Source organism: Carassius carassius, chromosome 42 (genome assembly GCF_963082965.1).
Source record: "Carassius carassius chromosome 42, fCarCar2.1, whole genome shotgun sequence".
In the NCBI taxonomy this organism is placed as follows: domain Eukaryota; kingdom Metazoa; phylum Chordata; class Actinopteri; order Cypriniformes; family Cyprinidae; genus Carassius; species Carassius carassius.
The window spans coordinates 6242838-6261888 of NC_081796.1; the positions used below are offsets into that span (position 1 = coordinate 6242838).

The 19051-nt window shown below is 39.3% G+C and overlaps 1 protein-coding gene across 4 annotated transcripts in view; it reads right to left on the reverse strand.

The window, feature by feature from the left end:
* LOC132124167 (myosin-IIIa-like) overlaps nt 1-19051 on the reverse strand; it is a 74095-nt gene that overhangs the window by 18827 nt on the left and 36217 nt on the right. For all 4 annotated transcript variants that reach the window (XM_059535051.1, XM_059535049.1, XM_059535050.1 and 1 more), the window contains 12 exons: nt 18706-18810; nt 18128-18211; nt 17688-17890; nt 16928-17026; nt 16713-16827; nt 14409-14535; nt 13171-13381; nt 12812-12959; nt 3445-3598; nt 2897-2985; nt 2197-2326; nt 635-720 (listed from right to left, as the gene is read on the reverse strand). In XM_059535051.1, the coding sequence (XP_059391034.1) occupies nt 635-720; nt 2197-2326; nt 2897-2985; nt 3445-3598; nt 12812-12959; nt 13171-13381; nt 14409-14535; nt 16713-16827; nt 16928-17026; nt 17688-17890; nt 18128-18211; nt 18706-18810 (1551 nt within the window). The remainder of the gene's footprint in view (nt 1-634; nt 721-2196; nt 2327-2896; nt 2986-3444; nt 3599-12811; nt 12960-13170; nt 13382-14408; nt 14536-16712; nt 16828-16927; nt 17027-17687; nt 17891-18127; nt 18212-18705; nt 18811-19051) is intronic.

Consider the following 19051-nt stretch of genomic DNA (forward strand, 5'->3'; position numbering starts at 1 on the left):
TCCGGAAATCATAGACCCTCTGCTGAATTATTCATTTGTCACTGCCACTGGGATATGCCCCCAAAACCTTAAAACTGGCTTCTATTAAAGTCTCTCATTATAAAAATATAACTTGATCCTAGACAATTAGTTGATTACAGACCGATTTCTGTCAAAGATACTAGAAAAGGCAGTATCCTCTCAACTATGTTCAGATACCCCAAAAAATGGTATCTGTGAGGATTTCCAGTCAGGTTTTAAACCATATCATAGTGCTGAGACTGCATTACATTGCAACTATTGCATTTCCCTGAAAAACTTTACATTTACTCACAAAAGATTTACATTTTCTTGCAAAACTATTGGTTCACCAGATAGACGTGCGTGCGTTCTCTTGCAAAAGAATTGCATTGCCTGAGGAACTTTGCATTCACTCACAAAACTGAATATTGTGAATTTTTATTTCATTTTCCCTTACACCTCATATTATTTCCATATGAAGTTTATCAGGAGAATGCAATGGTTTGTGAACAAACACAAAAGTTTTACAAGGAAATGCAAAAACATTGAAATATGTTCTTCTCTCATTTTTTATCACCATGTCACCCTTAGGAGCTCTGTAGTACAGAGAGGAGAAGTGGGCAAAACAACATACCTTGGCAAAGTTAATGGTGGGCTGTGATTGTTGTGTGCACATACGAGCAGAGCTAGCAGCCTTGCCCTTAGTGTGAGCCAGGTTACCTGCACAAAGAGAGAGGTCAGGGGAAATATCTGCTCTCAATGCGATAACCACACATATTAGAAATCTGTTGTTGATACTTCATTAGATTAGATGTTCTTCAAAGATAATTTACCATTTATTGCAAAGTTAACCATTTCAAGGGCACTGAGATATACAGACTTTAGAGGTCAGTGCTCACAGATAAATAAGATTCACAATGTTCAAGTAGCTAACAAAAACCTAACAAATGAAGCCTAGGTTTGAAATCCCAGCAGAATTCCTGGAAACAATCCCCAGTGAATCTCACTGGACGTAATGGACTGTGTCAGTCAGATGACCTCCTTTCATCACATCAGATCACATGGGAGTGAGCACGTTTTCTTTTCTAGAGAGAGTGCTACATACATTCGCTTTGACAAATAAATAAAAATCCCTTTTTAACGTTTAAGGCAGGAAGGTCATTTCCATTCTGTGAGATTGAGGTGTGGCATATAATGCAGTGTAATCTAATAGAATGTGACTTTACTGATCATTTGGCTGCTCATGAAATTTATGCTTAGTCAGACAACAGTAATATTGCTTTCACTAGTGGGTCACGTAGAGGAGCACCAGCTAGAAGAATATTTAGGTTTAAATGCAACTTAAGATCTATCAACAGCATATGTGTCATACTGTTAGGAACCTTCGTCACCTGCCCCTTAGTCGAAAGGATAAATGTTTGTGCTTGTAATGATAGCCTAAGGCGCATGTTGACTAGAGGGTTTAAAAGCAGAAATGTACAAAAATTTGTAATTTTTTATTTTTTTTGTTTTTGTTTTTTTTAATCACATTGTGGATTTATTTTTTCAAATAAATATTCATGGATGTATCGCCTATCCAAATCTAGGGGTCATGTGTTTCAGGCTTCAGTTAGTTTCTTGCTTTGCCAATGAAAAGTAACTGGTGGATGTACTCAAAGCAAGAAAATGTTCTTCAAAAGGTTTGGACAAAAATTTGTTATTGACTGAGGTAATTACACAATGATCGGGTTGACTGACCCATTGTTAGAGGTCACCGTTTAGAAATTCGGACTGATACAGAGAGGGCTAATGATATACAGACGCCTAAAGCTTTATAAGTGCAAGTCTGGATAAATGGCGTGGATTTGTAAGTTCCTCAGCAACATTAAAAAAATAAATAAATATATATATATATATATATATACATATATACATATATATATATATATATACACATATATATATATATATATACATATATACATATATACATATATATACATATATACACATACATATATACACATATACATATATACACACATATATATATATATATCTATATATATATATATATATATATATATATATATATATATATATATATAGATAGATAGATAGATAGATATAGATATAGATATAGATATATATGAATACAGAAACTAAACAGAAGACAAACCAAAGGAATTAAATATTTGTACAGAGGAAAAAGCAAACCTGTTTTGGTGAGCGGGTGAGTAACCAGTTTACGGATCAGTTCATTCTCTGAAGACCTCAACAAGAGAACAATATCAGCGGGCAGAGCATTTCTGTTCTTAGCCAGAAAACCACTGGCATTATAGATCACCTAACCACACAAGAAACAAGACTCATTTACATTCAATAGGCTATTATCCTTACAGATGAACTTGACTTAAAGGTTTAGTTCAACCAAAAATAAAAATTCTATCATCATTCACTCCACGTACATAAAATAATGGATATTTTAAGAAACATGTTTCTTTTTCTATACATTGGGCAAAAAACTGCTTGGTTACTAACATTGTTTAAAATATGAAATTTTTGAGAAGAAAAAAGAAAATCATACAGTAAAACATTCACAGAACCTTTCCATTGCAGAAAAAAAGTTCTTTATAGTGGAAAAACGTTCTTCAAATTATTAAAAATGTTCTTCACACTAATAAAAATAATAATAATAAAATAATTCTTTTGATAACTGTTCAATAGAATGTTCTTTGGGGAACCCAAAATTGTTCTTTAATGGCATTGCTGTGAAAACTCTGTTTGGATCCTTTATTTGTGTGAATGATGTCAGAAAGATCCTGTTTTTGGGTAAACAATTCCTTTAATTCTCTTTCATATCTTTGTTTTTGTAATGTGTTTGATGCATAAATAAATATTGAAAAAATATTTCTACCTTGCCTGCGTAGTGATGAATTCCAAAGCCAAGATCAACCCTCTTTGGTCTCCAGAAGTTTTTGGATTTTAAGTTGTCCTCAAATTTCTCTGAATGAACAAATGACAACTGATTGTTAATTGCAATTAATTTAATTGAAGTTCATTATTTCAATAATTAATCTGCTTGTGTACTTAGTTTGTACATTTAATCATTCATCATTTATATCAGTTCATTTATTCATTTGCTCATTTGTTCATAAATTTGTTATTTTACTGACCCAACCCTCATGGCGAATTTAGCCATTCTTGGTAACATGAGATACACCTGAATTGATTCATCCACCCATTTCCTTCAGTATAAAGCAATAAGGCTAAGTCATGGAAAAACAGCTAGGTGTCTAGTCTTGGCATGTTGAATTATTCAGCTGTCAGCCAAAAGTTACATTGTGTGCATTTTTGTGAGAGACAGCGTAAGTATCCTGGGTCATAGGACACCAGGTGAACAACACTGAAGCTAAAAGCTCTATGATGTTTCAGGAAGAAGGTCAGATGTTGGGAGGAACTTGCCGACGAGGGTCTGGTCAGTAGCCTGAGGGAAGCGACTCTCCTCATCCAGTAGTGCTAACATGCCCATGGGCTTCTGGAGGAAGAGGTCCAGCAGCGGCCGGTTGTCTTCATATTCAATCACTCGAGCGTCCACATCTTCGTTCAGATACTCATCCTGCAGAGAAACCAAATGATTTGATGAACTTTCATGAGGTTATCGGGATCAAATCTCTGAATGATTTATACACTACCATTCAAAAGTTTGGGCTTACTTTTTTATTTTTATTTTTTAACAATTAATGTTTTTTATTCAGCAAGGATGCAAAAAAAGTCACCAAAAGCATAAGTAATTTTTTTTCTTTGAACTTTCTATTAATCAAAGAATCCTCAAAATAAATAAACAAATAAAATAATAAGAAGAATAAATGCTTCTTAAGCAGCAAATCAGCACATTAGAATGATTTTCAAAGGATTGTGTGGCACTTAAGAATGGAGCAATGATGCTGAAAATTCAGCTGTGCCATCAGGAATAAATAACATTTTAAAATATATTCAAATAGAATACAGTTATTTTGAATTGTAACAAAACATCAATCTGTGACCTTTACACTTGACACTGCTATTGTTTTGCATCTGAATTTCTCCTTGGGGAAAGTAATTATGTTCATCTCTCCACAAATATTTGTAAGCTCCCAAAAACACTGCTGACTTCTGCTAGCTGTTGCCTAGAGCTCCGTAACTTCCTAAATCTGAGCACAGTGTCAGACAATTCCTGCTGCTACACAATGACTTCTATGAGCAGAGCACTCAACCCAAAGCACAAATGTCATGTCTGTTTTGTGTCTAGACTCTAGATGTTTAAAAATTACAATACACACATGGACCTAAATTATTCAATGGTGAAATCCATCAAAACACATACAGAAACTTGAAACAAGAAAACAAAATTTGAAGTAACATGGGCACAAAAATAAATAAATAAATAAAATAAAAATAATAATAAGGAGAATACAAATCTACAAATATATTATAAATAAATTTTACAGGTAAAGTTCACAAAGCAATGTCTGGGTCAAATTCCAGTCCGGAATTATTATTATTATTATTATTATTATTATTATTATGAAGAAGAAGAAGAAGAAGAAGACATTGTATTCTTATTAGTTTAATAAAAATCTAAATCTCATTAATATGTATATTATTTAAGAAGTTTTCAAACAATCTTACACATAGGCAATCCAACAAACAGGTAATCCATCACACAGGCATCATAAACTCACACGAGACAGGACAAACTAAAACTCAACACAAATTATCTTAAATGCACAGATGAAACAACGATAATTAACTACACATACCTGAACAGAATGTCACAATTAACACAATATAGAGGAAAGGTGCAAGAGGAAATCAAAATCCAAACTGAATGACATGTGACATATAGCCCCCTCTACTGGAAGGCATGACATAGAACCATAGAGAGAGGATGATGAGGAGATGGTGAAGGGATGGCATAGGGTGGTGATGATTGTGGTAATAGCCAGGGAGAAGCCTTGATCAGGGGCGTGATGGCATGTTCCCAGGCCACAGACAGGACTGCACTTCATGGCTGCTTCGATAGAGGGAGGGGCCAAGGTGTGACAGGAACACACCCCACCATGGGGATGATTGGAGGTGATGACGGCAATGGAGCCCACTATGCAGACAGAGAGCAGAAGAGGTGGAGCGATATTCACCGAGGTGGGGATCCGAATGCCAGAGGGTGAGCTGGAGTGACTGAGGAAAGAAGCGAAGCCTGAGGAAGGAGCGAGCCGTCTCCGATGAGGTGGAGGACCAGAATTCCGTGGAGAATTCTGACTCAGATGGAGCTGACTGGTTTAGGGAATCCAGTGAGGCCAAATGGCTGATGGTCCACTCCGGAATCGAGGGTAGGAGAAGCGCAGAAGTCAGGATGGCAGGATGAGGTAGAGTGGAGCCATCCGAGGCCAGAGACGGAGCCATGGGCTCCTCAGGTCCAGGAGATGAAGACTCCCGGCAGGCCTGAGATGGAGACCCACCACTGAGAGGAGGTGACATAGAGGGACTGACAGGGCATAAAGATGACTGGACAGCAGAAGTGGCTGAGGACTGAGGAGAATGAAGAAATGCACAAGATCCAAACAAAAATAAAGTGTCTTAAAGCAGCTTGGAGAGGAAATGGGAGAGGGAGGCTAAGCAGGACCAGAGAATCATACAGAATAATAGATTGAGGCAGGCTTAGGAGAAGCAAAGTCTCTACCTCTTCAAACTGAAAAACAGTGTCCAAGTCCAACAAACAGCCACTATCTGTGGCAGGACGGTGGGTGGCATTCACTTCCTTTACCTTGTACTACACAAGAGCTCCCATGGTGATGGATGGGGCAGCCACCTCACACAACTGGTAAGGTGCGGATAGCTCAGGTTCCCTGGTGATGTCCTGCTCAAATGATTCTCTTGGTGCGTCATTAAATATAGCGGCAGAGTTTGGCTCTTGGTTTGCGGTTGTCTCTTCCTGTCGCTCCATGCAGCGGGAGGGTTTCTGGCTGGGCGCTGAACTAGGAGTGGTTTTGGTGTCGTCATCAGCTGGTCTGACAGTCAGAGATGATCGACAGGATAACAGCACCCACTACACATAGTCAGCAAAGCTCCCTTGAGGTCCCTCTCTGCTTCTTGGTGGCGGTGTTCAGTTCTGCATGCAGAAACGTGCTCAGACAGTTGTCTAGGGTCTGATTGGCGAGACCAAGGAATTTCTCATCATGCTTCTCTAGGGAGCAGCTGGACAGTGGCAAAGTGGTCAATTGAAAAAAAAATGAAAAAAGGAAAAAAAACTGTCTGTAATTTTTATGGTAGGTTTATTTTAATGGATAGGGACAGAATACAAACCCCAAATATTCAGAATTTAGGTCCGGAGACTGGTAGGCCACTCCATGACCTTAATCTGCTTCTTCTAGAGCCACTCTTTTGTTGCCTTGGCAATATGTTTTGGATCATTGCCATGATGGAAGACCAATCCATGACCCATCTTCAGTGTTCTGGCTGAGGGGAGGTGGTTTTTGTCCAAGACAAAAATGGCCCCATCCATTTGCCCCTCAATGCGGTGAAGTCATCCTGTACCCTTAGCAAAAAAACAGCCCCAATGGGCAAACACGGTGAGTCAAGTTAATGCCAAAGAGCTCAATTTTGGCCTCATCTTACCACAGCACTTTCTCCTAAGCCTTCTCTGAGTCATTTAGATGTTCATTGGCAAACTTTAAACTGGCCTGTATATGTGACTTATGATCAGTGGAATCTTGCGGACGCTGCTGGATTTCCGTCCATTGCGGCGTAGTGCTTTACCAATGCTTTGCTTGGTGACTGTGGTCCCAACTACCTTAAGATCATTAACAAGCTCCTCCTGTGTAGTCCAGGGCCGACCTCTCACCTTTCTTGTGATCATCCTTACCTCATGAGGCGAGATCTTGCACGGAGCTCCAGACCAAGGCCGATTGATGGTTATTTTGTATTTCTTCCATTTCTGAATAATCGCATCAACAGTTGTCGCCTTCTCACCAAGCTTCTTGTACCCCATTCAAGCCTTGTGCAGATCTACAATCTTGTCTCTGACATCCTTTGACAGCTCTTTGGTCTTGAGGTTGGAATGGAATATACAGATTGTTTGGAGTAACTTCTTAAAGTGACAGGACTAATCTGTGTTCCACATGGGCAGTTCTCACCGCAGCAAGCCTCTCTCGCTTCCCGCCGCGGTGAAAGGCTGAGCATTTTCCGGCCATGGCGCAGTTTGAGGCTGCCTCCACTAGCTGCGCAGACCACATGTTATAAATCAATACATTTTCAGGTGAAGATGCTAAATGCAGGTTTCGCGGCTAAAGTTTGTTAAATGACGTTATGACGTAATTCTATCGGATGACGATGCTATTTTTAACCACAAAGCCAATGCATTTTTTTCCAGAGTCGTCATCCACACTGAAATGTCTGAAGACATTACATTTGCCTTACTGTGCATGTTTAAACCTCACTGAGATGATACAGACATAGGTTTCATGCAATTATTCTGGAAGGACCAATTTATTTAGGGACATATTTCACCATTTACTGGCATGATCACTCAGAATTGATCTAAAACGCAACGACCCTCGTGTTTTGCCGCAGGACAGCAAGTGTGAGTAAAATTTCTGTTGTCTTTTTAGGACTGTAATACGAAAAGCATGCAAAGTAAATATCTTTAGAAACCACTTGAAAGTGAATAAGCACATAACTGCAATTAATGTTACTGCTATAATAATGTCTATTGGTACAAAAGACTAAACATGCGTCATCGTTTACAAAAGCCACTGTTTCCACAGTCCATACTACAACGTGAAAACAACATTCCAAATTTATCCGCTCTGGAGGCCGTTAAAAAAAACGAAAGGAACGAGAAACGAGAGGAAAATATGTTTTTCCAACAGGAATGTACTAATGCGGACAAGACTTGAGGAATTGTCAAATCAGGCAACCAATTGCTAAGCTGGCAACACTGTAGGCTACCTTGGCACTTTTATCTTGCTCCATCAAATGTAAATAACCCTTCTACTTTTCCCACAGCCAACAACTACAGCAGCCGAAGCAAGCTCCGCAGGTGGCTCAAGCAGCTATCTCTCCTCCTTCTCTCATGCTCCCCTTTACTTCTCTATGTTCCGCCACACCCTGACGATTCCTTCCGAACACCTCCCCCCCACCACTGTAGCCAGCAAAATCAGGGCACAGATTTTGTCAGAATGCAGAGGGCACCAAGACCTATTATCTGTCAGACCGATTCCATATCAAAGAAGCTCACCGAACCCTTATCAGCCAACCCCTCTAACGTCAGCCCATCCCCGTTCACTCAAACTCATGATCTACCATAGCCAACCCTCTTTAACATCCCCCTATCCATGTATAACAGCCCTTCCTCACTCCAGCCATCCCAGCAGTGCCCGCTCCCGGAGGAGCCTCTATCTGATTTTACCCCACTGCCACACCAGTGTCCGCCCCCGCAGGAGCCTTTTCCCATATTTCCTCACTGCCCGCAGGAGCCTTTTCTGTATCTCCCCACAGCAGTGTCTGCTCCTGCAGGAACCTTTTCTGTATCTCCCCACTGCTGCAGCAATGTCTGTTCCCGCAGGAGCCTTTTCTGTATCTCCCCACTGCCGCAGCAGTGTCTGCTCCCGCAAGAGCCTTATCTGCCTTTCCCTACTGCCGCAGCAGTTGCTGCTCCCGCAGGAGCCTTTCCGTCCTTCCCTACTGCTGCAGCAGTTCTTGCTCCCTCAGAAGCCTCTAAAAAAATAAATGAAAAAATAACCAGCACGACACCACTAATCCCCGAAAAGCAATTAATTATACTGTTCCATGGAACAAACTTAACGTAATGCATCGCTAAAAATCTAATGTACATGCTCATTATATCAAAAGCCTTCAAGGGCACCAACGTCCCGACAATAGTTTCTACATGTCACTGTACAATCTAGTCCTCATTTTGCTAAACATTTAATTCAAATGTACACTATCTTTAATATTGGACAATTCTTTATGACAGGCATGCTACAGCAATCAAAGTCCTTGAACGTGACCTCAAATGTTGCCATTTTTTCATTACATTTCAGCTATTCACTGAAGTAATCTGTTCAGATTTCCCCTATATGTGGCAAAACAAAATAAAAATAAAATACTAAATTCTTAAGCTCTTGGCTGACAAAATTTGACATCACCTCAGCTTTTAAGCTATGCCCATGCATCCAGATTCAGGGCACTTATTTGAGGTACACTGACAGGACAGGAAATTCTATTTCATCGTACGCTTAACTTCGAATGCATGCTGATCAAAGATTTTCTGACGTTATCAGAAGCATCTTATTGGATTTGCTAAAACAACAATGCAAGTAATCCTCATAGCATCCCCTTTAGACACCCAAATTGCTCTGAGTATTGAACTTCCTGTCAGGTGCTGCAAAGTGCTCCCAGCATAGTAAATATTTCTCCAACTACCGGCAAGGCTCACCCATCCGATACAGTGAGTATTTAAATCCCGTCAGATGCCGCAAGAGCTTTCACTGTGGAGTGAATGTTTCCCTTCAACTAACAGCATCACTTACCCGTCCGTGCGCGAATATTGAACTCTCGTCAAAGGCTGCAAGAGCACTCCCGTTCAAGCATTCTTGGCCTTTCCGTCCGACTACAGGTGTACCCATCTAGTGCCGCAAGCATTGAGCTCCCACCGAATGACGGCGAGAGCCTCCTGGTTAGACAACCTTACCTTTTCTATTTTATGGCCAGCATAGGCTTACCCTTTTGATGCCGCGTGCTCCATCGTATGTAGGTGAGAACCTCCCAGCTAAACAACCTTAACTTCCCATTTATGGTCGTTGAGACTTACCCATCTAGTGCCGCGAGTATTGAGATCCCACTAGATGCCGGCGGGAGCCTCCCGGCTAGAAAACATCTTCTATTTTACGGCCAGCAAGGCTTACCCGTTCGATGCCGTGTGCTCCGATCGTACATCGGCGAGAACCTCCCAGCTACAACCTTATCTTCCCCTTTGACGGTAGTCGAGACTTACCCATCTGGTGCCGAGAGTATTGTGCTCCCACAAGATGCCGGCGAGAGCCCCCCGGCTAAAAAACTTTACCTTTTCATATTTTATGACCAGAAGGCTTACCCGTTTGATGCCGTGGGCTCCCATCAAATGTCGGAGAGACCTTCCAATTAGTCTACCACAACTGTCCCCTTTTATTGGTCGGCGAGACTTACCCATCTGGTGCTGCGAGTATTGAGCTCCCACCAGATGCCGACGAGAGCCTCCCGGCCAGACATATTTACCTTTCTACTCTACAGCCAGCAAGGCTTACCCATTCGATGCGTGTGATCCCATTGGGTATTGGCGAGAGCCTCCAGGCTAGATAACCTTACCTTTTCTTTCCTACGTCCAGCGAGATTTACTCATTCGATGCCGTGAGTAGGAAGCTCCCATCGGATGTCGGCGAGAACCTCTCGGCTAGACAAACTTACCTTTTCCATCCTTCGGCCAGTGAAGCTTACCTATTCGATGCGTGTGCTCCCATTGGATGCCGGCGAGAGCCTCCTGGCCAGAAAACCTTTCCTTTCCTTTTTACAGCCGCCAAGCTGACCTATCCATTTTGCGAATATCCAGCTCCCCTGGGAGGCCGGTGAGAACCTCCTTTTCCATTCTACGGTCGTCGAGGCTTACCCGTCCGATGCCGCAAGTACAAGCTCCCATCGGACATCGGTGAGAGCCTCACGACCACCCAAACTTACCTCTTCCATCCTACGGCCTGCAATGCTGACCCAGCCAATACAGCGAGCATAAAGTTCCTGTTGGATGCTGGTGAAAGCCTCCTGGCCAAACAACTTTTCCTTTCAGTCTTACATCCCGAGAGGCTTACCCGTTCGATGCCGTGAGTACAAGCTCCCGTCGGATGTCGGCGAGAGTCTCCCGGCTAGACAAACTTACCTTTTCCTTTTTTATGGTCACAGAGGCTTACCCGTTCAATCATGTGTGCTCCCGTCAGATGTCGGCGAGAGCCTCCTGGTCAAACAATCTTACTTTTCCAATCTATGGTTGGCGAGACTTACCTGTTCGATCGTGTGTGCTCCTGTTGGATGTCAGCGAGAGTCTCCTGGCCACATTACTTTACCTTCCCATTCGACGGTAGGCAAGGCTTAACCGTCCGACGCCATGCGTCTTGACCTCCCTTCAAATACTGTCTAAACTCTCTCTCACTATCCTCACATCTTTTTCCCCCGCCTGGCGAGGCTTACCCATTCGATGTTATGAGTTGATACCCCATCAGATGCAGCGAGAGCCTCCCAGCACGGGTTTTCTTTTCCTCTCCCCGTCCGGCGAGGCTTACCCGTCTGATGCGTGTGCTCCCGTGAGACGTCGGTGAGAGTTCTCCTGGTCGGGTTCCATATTTGCTGCCCGCAAGCGAGTCTCATCCATCCGATGCCTTGACTATCAACCTCCCGTCGGATGTCGCAAGAGTCTCCTTGTCAGTCAGCCCAAAAACCTTTTTATCTGCCAAACTGAGGACCCCTACATCCATCGTCCTAAATGTTAATCTCCAGTCGGAGGCTTCATGGGCCCTCTCAGTCAGCCAGTGCCCTTTGCCCAGTGAATAGCAGGGGCTTTTCAGCTGGTAGGGCCCGTACGCCAACACTGTGACCTATTCCAGTCGAGGCAACTCGGGCCCTCCCGGTTGGGCTATACAACCACGCTGCTCCTCCTCATAGGCTGGTAGCGACTGGGCGCCCCTAAACACATAGTCCAGTCGGAGCCCTTCCCCGGACAGCACGCCAAATACGCACACCATACCTCAGCTAATTATATGTAAGCGTGAACTTGTGAAATGAGGTTCAGATACTTAGCCTAATCAACACCGGTGGACCACAATCAAGCAATTAATACCATAATATAAATACCACTGACTTACCTCTATCCATTGATGGTTTATCAGCATCCCTCCTCCACCCCATCTCCTCACTTCGAGTTCACATTACAACTAGACGGGGAGGAGGGGGTACTCTAGGTTCGGGCCATTACCGAAAAAAAAAATTACAGACCCTTAATTTCTTTGTAAGATGGCAAACATACAAAATCAGCAATTAACTACACACACCCGAAGAGAATGATACAATTAACACAATGAAGGGCAATGGTGCAAGAGGAAAAGAAAGTCCAAACTGAATGATATGTGACAATATTAATAGATTGTGTAATACTGTATTACACTAATTAGACTCTTTGGGAATTTATGAGAATCATCACTTAGAAAAAATATAAATAAATAAATAAATAAATAACTTTAATTATTATTAATAATAATAATAATAATAATAATAACTAGATAAAAATGTATGTACACAAAGTGTGAGTGGTGCTTACCATTGCAAAGCACTATACTTTACTTAATAGTAAAATTATTATATCAATGCCTAGCAGCCACATAGCAATGCCCTTGCTCCCTCATAGAACACCCTAGGAACTGCATAGCAAACTGACGTAACCCTTGTTTCAGATGAATTATGAAGACACTAATGTGGGTTTGTCGCAAACGTTTAGAGGCATAAAATCACTTTCCCCCTCAAGGCTACAGTTAGCCTCATCAGTCTGGGGAATTGCCATGCTTGTCTGCATAAAATGAAAACTGATTATTCAAAACCCCTTCCCTCCATTTTTGACAACACTGTAATACAATAAATGATGAAGTGTTACCACCATTAAGATGGAAATAAGGTTGTGCTGAGGAAGACAAATAAAAATGCTCCCAAAAGGCATAGAACAGCTCCCAAACCATTGCAGATTAGATACAATGACTTTATCAGAGTCATGATGTACCTGTTCCCAGGCGAAGATGTGCTGGTTGAAGTAGAACTGGATCTGTTCATTGGCGATGTTGATGCACAGCTGCTCAAAAGAGTTCCTCTTAAAGTTTTCAAAGCCAAAAATGTCCAGAATACCAATGTTCAGACCTTTGTCTTCCTCCCTGGAGAGAAATTCAAGTATAAAATTTAAAAAATGTATAAGATTTAAAAAAAAAAATTTTTTTGGTTTTGTCATTCACACATTAATACACTGGATGGAACTATTTCCTTCTAGTTTCTGATCAATTAGGATGCGATACATTGAGACCTTTGATTGCAACTTTGAAATATTGTCAAATCTAAACAGTTTGAGAAGACTCTCTTCTCTCTTACCCTGACAGGCTATCTAGTTTCAGGAGAGAGTTGATGCGGTTGACGATCCAGCTGAACAGGCGTCCGTAGAGGGCTTTGCCCATGGCATCCCGAACCTCAATGGCCTTCTCCACTGTGTTTGACCTGACGATGGTTTCGCCCCGTGTGACCACACAGTGAGAAGTCAGCGCTTCCTGGAGCTCATCCGCACGGATACACAGCAGCGATGCAGCTGAACATACAAACACATAGAAACATAACAATGTGCTTCTTTAGGTATACAGGAATGCATGCCACTTCTACTGAATACATACAGTATGTACTGCACTGCTCATTTTAAAGTACACTTTTAGTACATGTAACAAGTGAGAACACCAGTTTGCTACCATTTCATGAAACTGCAGCAAAATTGTATACAACGAACAAAAGTTCACTATAAACTAACATTGACAAAGATTAATATATACTGTAACAAATGCATTGGCCATTGTTAATGAATGCAATGGGAACTTATTGTGTTACCATAGTATTTACTAACATGAATTAGCTTTTATTTTTATATTTATAGTTTTAATTTTAGTTAAATTTTTAGCAACTTTGTTATGTTTTTTGTCATATTTTTTATTTTCAAATAATTCTATATAGTTTTATTTTGTTTTTATTACAGTTTTGGTTTTAGTCATTTTCATTCTTCATCTTCAACTTTCTGTATTTATTTTATTTAGCTGCCAAGTTTTGGTTTTAGGTTTATATTTATATTTTATCTTATTTCAATTACGAAAACTATTTTTAATACATTTAGTTCACTATAACAGCACTAAATTTGGGACACAATAATCTTACATCGGAATTCTATATAGTACATGGCTGGGGCTGCATACCAATTTACATACGTACACTCATCAGTAATTGTGCATGTCACTAGTACATTTAAAACTGCCTCTCCTGCCTCACAATATTTTTTTATTTATTTCCTGCAACAGAAATGTCTATGGTGAAAGTATTGCAAGCTCCGCTCCCCCAGGGGTTGTGAGCTATATTAGCCAAGACACTTTATGAAATCATCACAGTATAATTTCATATGCACTAAAACCCTAAAAAGGCATACTATTTAAAATCAAACAGTACCATGCTAACGGTGTAAAAAAAGTCAACATAAACACAACACTCATGACTGATTGATTATATAACTGTGCTCTGGCTCAGATAAAAAAGATTGAAATGTCAGCCTGAAAACTTATACAGTATAAAAAACTTACCACTCTCTAGTACTGCCATGTTGGAAATATTGCTTTTGTCCGTCTGATGTTCCGAAGCCACTGATGTGAACTCAACATCACCTGCATTTAGGATCCCGGCTAAGGTACTGTAAACGCTTCCAAGCTCCTAATGAAATTATGACATAAAAATGTCATATCAATGGATAAAAAATGCATTCCAATGAACAACCCACAGAAGAGATGCCAGGCATAAATAGAATGATTTATCACATCACATCTAATAACATCTATGTTTAAGCATCCCAGCTAAGAAGAATGAAACTGCTTCATATTTCTGCAAATGTAGCAAAGCGGTTAATATCTAGTGACACACTGCCACATCTGTCTATTCCATTAGATTAATTCCCTAAAGAGTAAAGTGTTCCATAATGTCAAAGTCATGTCACTCACAGGCCTCTGATTAGTCCTGTCTCCCTCGAGAAATCGGAAACTAAACTGACATGAGTAAGTTCTCTAAAAAGATTTAGATGTTGGCCTGGTGGTAGTTTAGTGGTATAATTCACAAGAATGAGTGACCACTTCTTTAGTGGTTTCTCAGTACATCTTAGCATTTATCAAGGAATATTTATGAGGGAAATAATATAGTTTTAAATGTAACATAAAAATAGTGATGAAAGTGTACTCACTTAAAAAAAACACTTAAGTGGCTTTTTATTTCATTAATTTTAGATAATCTGCAAGTACAGGCTTTTGTAAGATTGAAAGATGAAAATTTGCTAAAGACTTGGCCATTTAAGATATAGATGAGTTTGTTTCTTCATTGGAACAAATTTGGAGAAATTTAGCATTCCATCACTTGCTCACCAAAAGATCCTCTGTAGTGAATGGGTGCCGTCAGAATGAGTGTAAACAGCTGATAAAACATCACAATAATCCACAAGCTTCTGGCTAAAATACAAGCCCTCTATCCATTATTTTGCTTTCTTCAGTGAAAAAGCTGTCTAAATCAATAGAGATTTTGACACAGATGAAGCACCATTTACACACAGGTGAAAACAGTCCAAAACCTAAGTTGAAACAGATATGAAACAGATAACAGATATAAACAAATATGTTGGCATATTTTGATGTGAGAGGACAATAGGGGATTGACGTTTTGCGAAGGAGAAAGCCGTATTATGAATTATGGACTCTTGTTTTGCCTTAATGATGTATTTGTTTTGTAGAAACACACATCTTTTCACCTAACAAGATATTCATTGATGGACTGGAGTTGTGTGGATTACTTGTGGATAATTGTGATGTTTTTAGCAGCTGTTTGTACTCTTATTCTGACAGCACCCATTCACTGCAGAGGATCCATTGGTGAACAAGTAATTAAATGTTACATTTCACTAAATCTATTCGGATGAAGAAACAATCTGCATCATCTGCATCTTGGATGGTCTGAAAATTAGGTTGTAGTTTTCTAATATATATATATACATATATATATATATATATATATTTACACATTTGAAAATTTATGGTAGAGGACATTTACGGCTGTGCTTTTGCAGTGAATTCTGTTTTCATGGCAACAGCAACTTCTCAGATTGGTTGATCTCTCGCCAAAATTATGGACTGTGCTGTTCTTCACAAAAAATTGACTGTTAAACTTAATTTCTTATTTGTAGCTTCTACAGATTATGTTTTTAACTTAAACACATTATTCATGGTGCATCTACAGTAAAGGGTTAAACATCACTTTCTCTATAAAGACAATTAATTAAGTTACTTCCAGAACCAGACGTTGCGCTCACAATCTAGGTATATCTAATATATTATTTTACTTATAAGCTTTGATGCGGCCATCCAGAAAAAATGGGCCCCTGTAATGTATTCTGACATGCATTATTGATTCGCCTGATGCTAATTGTGAAGACTGATGGCATTAGAGCACTGGGTCACAGCTTCTACACCACCCTTCACACAGGCCATCAGCAGCATTCAGAGCACTGGACCTGAATGCACAGGCAGGCTATTCTCACGGTCCCTGCACCACAGCATGCTTCTTGTTTAGTGCACTTAATTATATAGAAATCAAAAGGCATTTTAGCCCCTTATCCAAAAGAAACTACATTTGCATTTTAGTATAATGACAGTCTATCACCAATCTCCAATTTAAAAACTCTAATTATGTCAAATTTAAAGTAACATGCTAAATGTCACTAATTATTAAAAAGGTAATTCTACTTTGAAGTGAGTACAAAGTAAAAGTTATTTGGAGATAAAAAAGTCAATATGGTATTCTTGAACCACTATTTTAAAGACTGTAAGCACTATTGTGATAGTTTTGTGTACCTCTAGTGTGAAGCCAATGACTTTGAAGCACTGCTCCACTGTCTCAAACTGCTCCTTATAGAAGGCATTGCCCACAATGTCAGGCACTAATTTAACATTCTCATTGTGGAGATACCTGGAAGTGAGAAAAACAAAGAGTACAAAATAGAAATAAGCACGTCAGATGTGGATCCAGATAAAAACAGCAGGCTGTTATCAGGAGCTCAAGAACTTACTTTGGTGTTTTGCTGTCTGACAGCTTATAGTGGCCAAGTTTCTTCCTTTCTGCCAGACCGGCATAGATGTAATAGAAGATGTGGAAATTACGTTCCCCTCTGAAAAAAAGAAAGATGTTTGGTTATAAAAGGGATTTTGGTATCCAAGCAATTGAGAAAAAGTGCTGGTGAAAAATAATGGCAAGTAAACGCAATGAAAAGAAAAGCATATACTTCTATACAACAATACAAACAAGCATTTGCCATCAAACTAGCACTGGAAAAAAAAAAATATATATGTATATATATATATATATATATATATATATATATATATATATATATATATATATATATATATATTTATATATTTATATATATATATTTAAGTTATAAGTAAAACACATTATTTCAGTATGATTTGCAAAAAAAAAATACTACTTCAATCTTTCTACAACATCTAATTTTTACTACAATGCGTAATCTTCCATTTATTTATAGATCATTTTGAAATTAATTTGCAATTTCTGTAAACAATTGTAAATTTTTTTTTTTTTTTTTTTTTCCATTATGCTTGATTTGTTGTTGCTCAAAATTATCTTTTTTTTTTTTCAGCAAATGATTTGTACCCTACTGGGCTAATTGATAAAACAGGATAACTATTAAACATAAAAATGTGTTTGGTCATTTCAGTCACTCCTAATCATTTGATATTTAATTCAGTATTCATGCTGGGTTTTGCTGCAGCTAATATGTCATATGCAGAGAGATGGTCTCTTACACGGCCCGGTGTATGACCCGGGATTTCTCCAGGAGGTATTCTGAGATCTGAGCTCCCACAACTGTGCCTCCACATGTGAACTTCATCTCCAGATACTTCCCAAAGCGACTGGAGTTATCATTGATCACAGTACAGGCATTTCCAAAGGCCTCCACCAGACTATTGACCAGCAAAATCTTCTCTTGGAGGGTCTGATTGTTTGCCTGAAGAGAGAGAGAGAGAACTGGTCATTTAGCCATTATTGCTAAACAAAAGTGATCAAGATCGAACACACTCTTATTCCACAGATACTCCCCCCCCCAAAAAAAAAATCAACAGCAGACATCGCAAAAACTGAATTCAGTAGAAATTATTTTATTATGTGAGAAGAATAAAGCATTAAGTGATATGACAAAAACATATCATAACATAAGACTGAGAACATAAAGCTGCCTCCGAACCTTTCCGAGGACGGTCAGCTGTTGGACTAATAGGTGGGCGCTTTCTGTTTTCCCAGCACCACTCTCTCCACTGATGACAATACACTGCTCACAGAAACAAACGCAGTTCAGAACATGATTGATATACTCAGACATTAAAAAAAAAAAGTAACACTTTAGTATACGGAACACTTTGACTATTAACTTGTTGCTTATTAACATGCATATTACTAGCATAATGACTGTTTATTAGTACTTATAAAGCACATATTCTGCATGAACATAATATTCAGCATCCCTAATCCTACCCAACTTAACAACTACCATACTAACTATTAATAAGCAGCAAATTAGGAGTTTTTTGAGACAGAAGTTGTATTTAATAGTTAGAATTGGACTATTAAGAATAAAGTGTTACCAAAAAAAAAAAAAAATGGTAACATCTAAATATTAAAATATTATTTAATATCACTGAATCAACCTAAATGCATTACTCTTTTATGGGTTAAATCAGGTAGAAATATCTCTTTAAAGGAACAGTTGCAGTTTAGCACTTTTCCAGTATACAGTTCAGAAGTTCATTGAGGAACATACTCTACCTGATCAGTATTATAGGAGACCATGGACTGATATGAAATGTCTGCAACTGCATATATATGAGGAGGGTTGGATGTTCTTTTGGCTTCAACGTAAATCTTAGAATGCTGTCAGAGAGACAAAAGAGTACCGTGTTTGACTAATTCATCATTCATCATTTCCATTTTATGAAACAAAAGTGGTGCTTGTCCATACAAAACACGCAATCCCTATGATCCTTGAATAGGTTGTTGACAGGGAATTGCTATGTGGTTTCTAGGATGTCATAAATTGCATTTGTATGCAGTTTCTTAAAGCGATAGTTCTCCCAAAAATTACAATTCTGTCATCATTTAATCACCCTCGAGT